The sequence below is a fragment of the Bombina bombina genome, chromosome 1, assembly GCF_027579735.1.
Source record: "Bombina bombina isolate aBomBom1 chromosome 1, aBomBom1.pri, whole genome shotgun sequence".
Lineage (NCBI taxonomy): Eukaryota > Metazoa > Chordata > Amphibia > Anura > Bombinatoridae > Bombina > Bombina bombina.
In genome coordinates, this window is record NC_069499.1 from 1,555,184,995 (window position 1) to 1,555,194,524 (window position 9,530).

General features: G+C 40.1%; 1 protein-coding gene across 1 annotated transcript; it reads left to right on the forward strand.

Moving 5' to 3' along the window:
• Positions 1-1,312: 1,312 nt before the first annotated feature.
• LOC128643982 (E3 ubiquitin-protein ligase RNF13-like) lies at positions 1,313-3,041 on the forward strand. The gene is given in 2 exon segments (XM_053696754.1): positions 1,313-2,359; positions 2,361-3,041. Coding segments are annotated over 2 exon segments (1,020 nt in total). The 5' UTR covers positions 1,313-1,441; the 3' UTR covers positions 2,463-3,041.
• The last annotated feature ends 6,489 nt before the right edge of the window (positions 3,042-9,530 follow it).

The window sequence follows — 9,530 nt, forward strand, 5'->3', positions numbered from 1 at the left end:
CCTGATTTGGGGGTGGGGGATTTGCTGTCTGAGGGAGAGCTTTCAGAAATCAGGAAAGATGTTCCCTCTAACAGACTCAGATGTGACGGCCTTTAAGTTTAAGCTTGAACACCTCCGCTTGTTACTCCGGGAGGTTTTAGTGACTCAGGATGATTGTGACCCTATTGTAATACCACCAGAGAAGTTGTGTAAAATGGATAAATATCTAGAGGTCCCTACTTACACTAATGTTTTTCCAGTCCCTAGAAGGAGTTCGGATATTGTTACTAAGGAATGGGATAGACCAGGCATTCCGTTCTCTCCCCCTCCTACTTTTAAGAAAATGTTTCCCATACCTGACACCATTCGGGATTCCTGGCAGACGGTCCCTAAGGTGGAGGGAGCTATTTCTACCCTAGCTAAGCGTACAACTATACCTATTGCGGACAGTTGTGCTTTCAAAGATCCTATGGATAAAAAATTAGAGGGTCTTTTAAAGAAATTGCTTATTCATCAGGGTTTTCTTCTACAATCTATAGCGTGCATTGTTCCAGTAACTACTGCAGCAGCTTTTTGGTTTGAGGCTCTAGAGGAGTCTCTTAAGGTTGAGACCCCATTAGATTATATTTTGGATAGAATTAAGGCTCTCAAGATAGCTAATTCTTTCATTACCGATGCCGCTTTTCAAATGGCTAAACTAAATTAGCGGCAAAGAATGCTGGCTTTGCCATTTTAGCGCATAGAGCGTTATGGCTTAAAACTTGGTCTGCTGATGTGTCATCAAAATCTAAACTTTTAGCTATTCCTTTTAAAGGTAAGACCCTATTCGGGCCTGAACTAAAGGAGATCATCTCCGACATTACTGGAGGTAAAGGTCATGCCCTTCCTCAGGACAAGACAGTTAAAATGAGGGCTAAACAAAATAATTTTCGTTCCTTTCGAAATTTCAATGGTGGACCTTCTGCTTCCTCCTCCGCCACAAAGCAGGAGGGGAATTTTGCTCAATCCAAGTCAGTCTGGAGACCTAACCAGACCTGGAATAAAGGAAAACAGGCCAAGAAGCCTGCTGCTGCTACTAAGACAGCATGAAGGGGCAGCCCTCGATCCGGGACCGGATCTAGTAGGGGGCAGACTTTCTCTCTTCGCTCAGGCTTGGGCAAGGGACATTCAGGATCCCTGGGCATTAGAAATCGTGAACCAGGGGTATCGACTAGAGTTCAAGGATTTTCTCCCAAGGGGAAGATTTCATCTTTCACGTTTGTCTGTAGACCAGAAAAAAAGAGAGGTGTTCTGAGGACAGCATTGTAAGCTATAGACAGGAAGATATACTTCACGGCTGGTAATAAACAGAGACACGCAGAGTGAAAGTAACAGAGAGACAGACAGGGAGAGAATGTAAACACGGAGACAACTAAGAAACACCTCCAAGAAAAGACACAACTTCCAGGTTGCATTACTCAACATGAGGTCACCTCATCAATCACATGTCTTGGGTACCTTGTTACTTCTTTTCTGCGGAATCCGAATCTCCAGCTCATTAATTTATGCGTACTCAGAACGGAATACCACTGCACCTCAAATGTTTGATGATCTTCCTGCTTTATTTGGGCCTCCTTTACCACTGGAAGGACTGAGGGGTTTTATAGTACAAGCAAAGCCCCAGAATGCCTGCATACCTATTGCTCCACCTCCTATAATGGACAACAGGACTGTGTTCATTGCCCTTATCCGTAGATTTGACTGCAATTTTGATGTCAAGGTCCTCAATGCCCAGCTGTCTGGATTTCATGCTGCTATTGTTCACAACGTTGACTCTGAGAAGCTGCTAAACATGGTCTGGAATGATGAAAAAATCAGGAAACTGATAACTATTCCTTCAGTGTTTGCTGGTGAATCCACTGGGGAAAGTCTCAGATCATTTTTCTCCTACTATGAGAACGCTCATGTCTTCCTGGTTCCAGAATACTACATCTCGCTAGGATACTATCTCATTCCATTTATAGTGGTTGTGGTTGTCGTGATCCTAGTTATGTGCATTGTGATGATTGTGCGCTGTGTACAGCATAGGAAACATCTTCGTAGAAATCGCCTTTCCAAGGAGCAGCTAAAGAAAATCCCGATACATAAATTTAAGAAAGGTGATGAATATGATGTATGTGCCATCTGCCTGGAAGAATATGAAGAGGGTGAGAAATTACGAGTCCTGCCCTGTTCTCATGCATACCATTGTTCTTGTGTGGATCCGTGGCTCACAAAGACTAAGAAGAGCTGTCCAGTTTGCAAACACAGAGTTCTTCGATCAAATAATGATTCAGATTCTGAGAGCGGAGGGGATACAGTTGAGGGTGACCAAGGAGATGAGAGTGAAAATGAGAGAACCCCCCCTTCTGCGTCCTTCACCATCCTTTGGTAGCATGGCTGAGTCCCCCCCAGCTCAGCAAGTGGAAGAGGTGGCAACTCCTAGCTCAGCACTTATTGTTTGAAAGGAATATAACTTCCCCGTCCTATATTCCTTGGTCAGACTAGTCTCCCAAAATCCTTTACCTATACGATGTTTAAACCTCAAATTCAATTTGAGTGCCTGATTGGTCTCCTCCTTTCAACCATTTTAGTGATCCTGTCTGATAATCCTTTGTTGAGGGAAACCGATTACCTTACATAATTTTGTTTGTATGCTTTTCCTGATTATATATTAGTTCTCAGCCTTAATCATTTGGCTTTTTTGTGTCCTCAAGTAAATATTTGAAATGTGACTGGTTCCTTCTCATGATCCTTGTTTTATACTGGCCAAGCTTCTGTCTGATATTTTTAATGGATGGTTATCATGAAGATGACAATAGCTCTAATACAGGCTGGGGGAGAAATAAGCAATTTATATGTGCTGGACAAGTGCTGTCACAGTTCAGAGACTGGTTGAATTAAGAAGAGTCTGAAATTACGACTGGCAAATTGGTTGGATTGTGGCTATCCCCTTCTGTGTTTTGTATAATTACATAAGTAATTAATACGTATCTAATTACCCTGTACAGGTTTTATATAAACAGTATTTCCTAACAAAAAAAAAAAAAGAGGTGTTCTTATGCTGTGTAGAAGACCTATTTACCATGAGTGTAATCTGCCAAGTTCCAAAACTAGAACAGGGGCAGGGGTTTTACTCAAATCTGTTTGTGGTTCCCAAAAAAGAGGGAACCTTCAGACCAATTTTAGATCTCAAATGTCTAAACAAATTTCTCAGAGTCCCATCGTTCAAGATGGAGACCATACAAACAATATTTTACCAATGATCCAGGAGGACTTAAATGACTACCGTGGACTTAAAGGATGCGTATCTTCACATTCCTATCCACAAAGATCATCACCAGTTTCTCAGGTTCGCCTTCCTGGACAAACACTACCAGTTTGTGGCCCTCCCTTTTGGGTTGGCCACAGCTCCCCGAATCTTCACAAAGGTGCTAGGGTCCCTTCTGGCGGTTCTAAGGCCGCGGGGCATAGCAGTGGCGCCCTATCTGGACGACATTTTTATTCAGGCGTCAATTTACCAGCTAGCCATATCTCACACGGACATCGTGTTGGCTTTTCTAAGATCTCATGGGTGGAAGGTGAATATACAAAAGAGTTCACTAGTTCCACTGACAAGAGTTCCATTCTTAGGAACTCTGATAGACTGGGTAGACATGAAAATATTTCTGACGGAGGTCAGAAAGTAAAAAATCCTAACTACTTGCCGAGCACTTCAGTCCATTCCTCGCAGTGTATGGAGGTCATTAGATTAATGGTAGCGGCAATGGACATTGTTCCGTTTGCTTGCTTGCTTGTATCTCAGACCACTGCAGCTGTGCATGCTCAGACAGTGGAATGGGGATTATGCGGATTTATCTACTCAGATAAATCTGGATTAAGAGACCATAGACTCTCTTCTTTGGTGGTTATCTTAGGATCATCTGTCCCAAGGAATGTGCTTCCGCAGGCCAGCATGGGTCATAGTGACGACGGACGCCAGCCTCTTGGGCTGGGGTGCAGTCTGGAATTCCCTGAAGGCTCAGGGTATTTGGACTCAGGAGGAGTCCCTACTTCCAATCAATATTCTGCAACTGAGAGCAATATTCAACGCGCTTCAAGCGTGGCCTCAGTTGGCCTTGGCCAAATTCATAAGATTCCAGTCGGACAATATCACGACTGTAGCATATATCAATCATCCGGGGGGAACAAAGAGTTCTCTAGCAATGACAGAGGTTTCCAAGATAATTAGATGGGCGGAGATTCGCTCTTGCCATCTATCAGCAATCTATATCCCAGGAGTAGAGAACTGGGAAGCGGATTTTCTAAGTCGTCAGACTTTTCACCCGGGGGAGTGGGAGCTCCATCCGGAGGTGTTTGCGGCATTGATCCATCAATGGGGCACACCGGAATTGGATTTGATGGCATCTCGTCAGAATGCCAAACTTCCTCATTATGGGTCCAGATCAAGGGAGAGGGCTTCGGTAATCTTGATAGCGCAGGACTTGGTATGCAGACCTAGTGGAAATGTCATCTCTGCCACCGTGGAAACTGCCACTGAGACAGGACCCTCATTTAAGGTCCGTTCCAACATCCAAATCTAAATTCTCTGCAGCTGACTGCCTGGAGATTGAACGCTTGATTTTATCTAAGCGGGGCTTCTCTGAGTCGGTCATTGATACCTTGATTCAGACTCGGAAGCCTGTCACTAGGAAAATTTACCATAAGATATGGCGTAAATATCTTTATTGATGCGAATCTAAGTGCTACTCATGGAGTAGGTTTCGGATTCCCAGGATTTTGTCCTTTCTCCAAGAAGGATTGGAGAATGGATTATCGGCTAGTTCCTTAAAGGGACAAATTTCTGCTTTGTCAATTTTACTACATAAGCGTCTGGCGGATGTCCCAGATGTTCAGTCATTTTGTCAGGCTTTAGTCAGAATCGAGCCTGTGTTTAAACCTGTTGCTCCGCCATGGAGTTTGAATTTAGTTCTCAATGTTCTTCAAGGGGTTCCGTTTGAACCCATGCATTCCATAGATATTAAGCTTTTATCTTGGAAGGTTTTTTTTTTTAATAATTTTTTATTGAGGGTTTGTTATAATGACAACATGAAAATATGACTTATAGACATTACATAGCAATGATTATCTCAACAAAAATATGACAAAGAAAGGAAACATATAATAAGTGTCAAACTATAATTGAAAACCTACTTTTATGTTTTTTATCATAATGAAAGTAGTTATTATTCCAGGCCATTGTGTTAAAACACATTCTAAAAGAGCACTGTAGCTACTAAGAAGACCCAATTTATTAAGAACTTCTTAAGAACTTATACATCTATTGATATAACAACACCAGAGAGCCAGAATATGTAGCTGCTACGTCGGACCGAAAACTGGCTCTCTGTTAGTTTAGCTTATCAAAGAGTTGAATGCTTCTTATTATTAATGGGTCTTGATACTAAGAATAAAATTTGTAATGGGTATCAAGAAGGGACGGGTATGGTATGGACCTAATTCAGTTAGGATGGGAATTAAGTTTACTATTCAGTAGCTAAACAATTCTCCTTTTACGCAGAGTAAATTGAGTTAGGCTCAAGAGGGGAACCCTATACATTTTACATTAATTATAAACTTACTAGTATGTGAATAAACACGAATAACTAAGCTGACTAATTGCCTAGGAAAACTCAGATCTGCCTAAACGTTTTGTTCATCACGGGCATATAAACAAATTGCCCCGTCTCCCTATACTTATATATCATTATACCTTGCTATAGGTTGCTATTGGAAAAGACAGGGATTTCAGTACAACTTTTTTAAATTGCTAAGCAGATGCAAAGCACCACAATTTGCGGTATGTATAGACTACTCAAATCATTCACCCACTTCCAGGACATACAGAAATTTTAACTACTTAAGGGTTTACAGAGAAGACACATTGAACCAAATAAAAAAGTACAAAGAGGAGTAATACTTGAAACAGACATAGCAGTCAATTTTATTAACGTATTGGGATTGCTGGATTAATGTGAGTATAATAGGGATGTAAACTGACAACACCTCCACTAGAGGATGGTTACGTTCTAGACGTAAAATCAGCCATCATAGTGACCCATGAGGATCTATGTCTGTAAAGCCAAGCTGTATAAATGACTAAGACAGTTTAGAGTCAGCAATCAACGTGTGTAGATAATGACCATGTATATCATTCATTATGTATAAGAGCTATAAATAAACTCCTAGTATTGTGCCCAATACACTAATCAGCAAACATATATATATATATATATATATATATATATATATATATATAGTCATACACTGATATTCTGGCAAGACAGAGGAGACTATGGGGATGAAAAAACAACTCCAGTTTCAGCGGACACCACCAATATAGTTAAAGGTATCTGGTGTCATGAAATAAAGGATCTGGATTTATGTTTAGCAGCCCCAAATCGAGTCTGTGTCTTTTACAGCTTAGGTTAGATAAATTACATATTATCATTAATATACATGACATAAATATCAGGAGAAAGCAGCTGCACAAACATGTTAGTTATTTTGATGAAGTGTGTATAACACCAACAAAGAGTCTTTAGTGCTTCCATATAACAGGTGCCGTAATGCAAGTTAGTTTAGCAAACCCACTCGAAAGTCCAAAGATGAAAAACTTGGAAAGTTAAAGTTATTAGATCAACTTTTTATACAACCGTCAGTGACAGCAAACATCCTTCTTGGTGCCAGAATTATGCAAGGAAAATCAGCATCTCAGATCCACCAGCAAACCGGCATAGTAAACAAGGACGCCAAGGCAGTCTGTCAATCAAACACGTCCACCTCCACTCCGTACGTCACTGCCAACGCAAGGTTGTGCTGAAATCCCTGTCTTTTCCAATAGCAACCTAACTTTAGCTGCTATTTCCTCTATCTTAACATTGTGAATATATAATTAGTTTAAGGGTCTGCACTTATTCCTTCATATAAGGTTAAAATCAACTGAGCATTACTATTAGCTCAAGGTAGAGTTCTAGAATAAAATATTTAGACTGGTCTCCCTTTCCCTATCCATATTCTATATAATACGTTCTTGATGTCTTGTAGTAAAGTAACCTACAAACTGGGTATGGAAACCATCTGTATAAATTAACACATTGTTTTCTGCAGGTATTTTGCAATAGTCAAGCTACCTTATCCCACTTTCACCACCACTCGCTTTAAAGGAACCAATTTACACTTCTTACTACAGCAGACGGCTAGTGGTGCATTGTTCTATTTTTTATTACATTTTTATTGAGATTTGATACGTAATAATAAAACAGACATTACATATTTTGAATGGTATGTTAATACAGAAGGGAAGGATCATATGAAATATATTGACAAGAATACATAATCATATCCGTTACATCCCATATGTTTGAACATGCATAGAATGAACCTCACATTTTTTTTAAAAAAAATTGCTTTGGAATAATCTACACAGATATAAAACATATTTCTTTCCTATGGCATGGAGAGTCCACAACGTCATTCCAATTACTAGTGGGATATTCAACTCCTGCCCAGCAGGAGGACGCAAAGGGCACCCCAGCAAAGCTGTTAAAGGGACACTGAACCCAGATTTTTTCTTTCATGATTCAGATAGAGCATGCAATTTTAAGCAACTTTCTAATTTACTTCTATTATCAATTTTGCTTCGTTCTCTTGCTATCTTTATTTGTAAAAGAAGGCATCTATGCTAAGGAGCCAGCAAATTGTTGGTTCAGTACCATGGATAGCACTTGTTTATTGGTGCTGTCCAGTCAGCAAGGAAAACCCAGGTTGTTTACCAAATATGGGCCGGCATCTAAACTTACATTCTTGCTTTTTAAATAAACATACCAAGAGAATGAAGATAATTTGATAATAGGAGTAAATTAGAAAGTTGCTTAAAATTGCATGCTCTATCTGAATCACGAAAGAAAAAATTGGGGTTCAGTGTCCCTTTAAGTGTAACTTCCCTTACCCATAATCCCCAGTCATTCTCTTTGCCTTTTGTCAATAGAGGATGTGTGAAGTTGTTAACTGAAGATATTTAATCCTTTTATGGGTACTTTTCCCTGCAAGCAAGGATTGGGGTTATGCTGTGTCCATGTCAATCTCTTTAGTAAGAGTAATGGTGGCTATTAGCAGTTAGAAAGTGGCAAGGTTGTCTTTGCTTTATTTCTAACATTATTGCTACCCCTTCATAGAAAGCCAGGGTTGGTTACTCTGTTCTTTCTTTTTCTTCAGGTCTCTGATAGAGAGTGGAGGGTCTATCACACCTAAGAAGCTGTTCCTGCCCTGCAGCTGGATCCACAGGTAAGTGCCTTTGCCTTTTAGGTACTGAAGGACAGCACTTGGGAGGTAAATTCCTCTTGTGGTTCAATATATGCAAGTCTTAACCTTTATTGATGGGTTCACTTTTGGGGCTGTTTTTTGTTATGCAGGCACTGGAATTTAATTGTCCTTGCGACAAATACGAAACATGAGGCTAGAGGCTAGACATTTTTAATAACCTTTTAGGAGATTAAAGGGTTAATGTATGGGGTATTTATTTTCTGTTTTGAAGGAAATCACTTTTCTCACTAGAGGCTCGTTTTGAGTGTGGGACATATGTGATAAAGTATATCTTTATTTTATGTTTGTGGAGGTACGTTGTTTGGGATATCGACCTAACGACATTTCTTACTTTTCTTACTTTATTTTGTATAACTGGGCAGATAGCTCAGCGTCTTCGCGCGCCTTGCATATGGCGTAGTTATTTCTGTTTGATGCGGTCATGTGACAGAGTGACGTTTTTTCCCCCTTCCGGCTTCTCTATATCTGCAGAACAGGGATTGGAGTACCTTCTAATTGTTTTATGTGTATTTGCCAGGAGAAATGGCGCAGAAGAGCATTCCAGGTCTGACTTGTTTGCCTGACTTATCAATGTTCATATAGGAGGATCCAGTGTCCGTGAGAACGACTCTTGGCCTCTGAGGTGGTAAGCTCTCAGCAAGCGCTGACTTTTAACAGTGTGTTAGTAGTTAATAATTGCTTATGACAACTCTTCTATTTTTTGTTGAAGCTGTCTGCTTATTTTCTATAAAGTACTCAGATAGGAGAGCTAATTTTTTGTATTTTTATAGCTATTATTTTAGGTTCCTTTTTCCATTGCTATGGACTCAGAATATTTTTTTCTCTTCCATCTTATCCTTTGAAAATTGTTTTTATTACATAAAAGCTAAAATTCCTCCTGTGCAGTTCCTTTTGCTCCACGTTTAAATAAAATATTATTGTTTAATCATACAGATATTCGCTCTGTGCCATCTGTCTCTCATGATAATGTTGTCATTGACATGCCTCATCTTCGTCCCAAGCCTTAGCAATTTTTCACATGCAATGCCCTACTGGTCCTCTCAAGTTCCTGGGGATGTTTTTTGCCAGGAGATTTTGCTGCGCAGATATCTTCTGTGGTTTTCTGCAGCCTTATCGGCCTTTCCTATTGCTGGTAAGAGATAGTGTAATCAGAACTCTTTGATATGTTC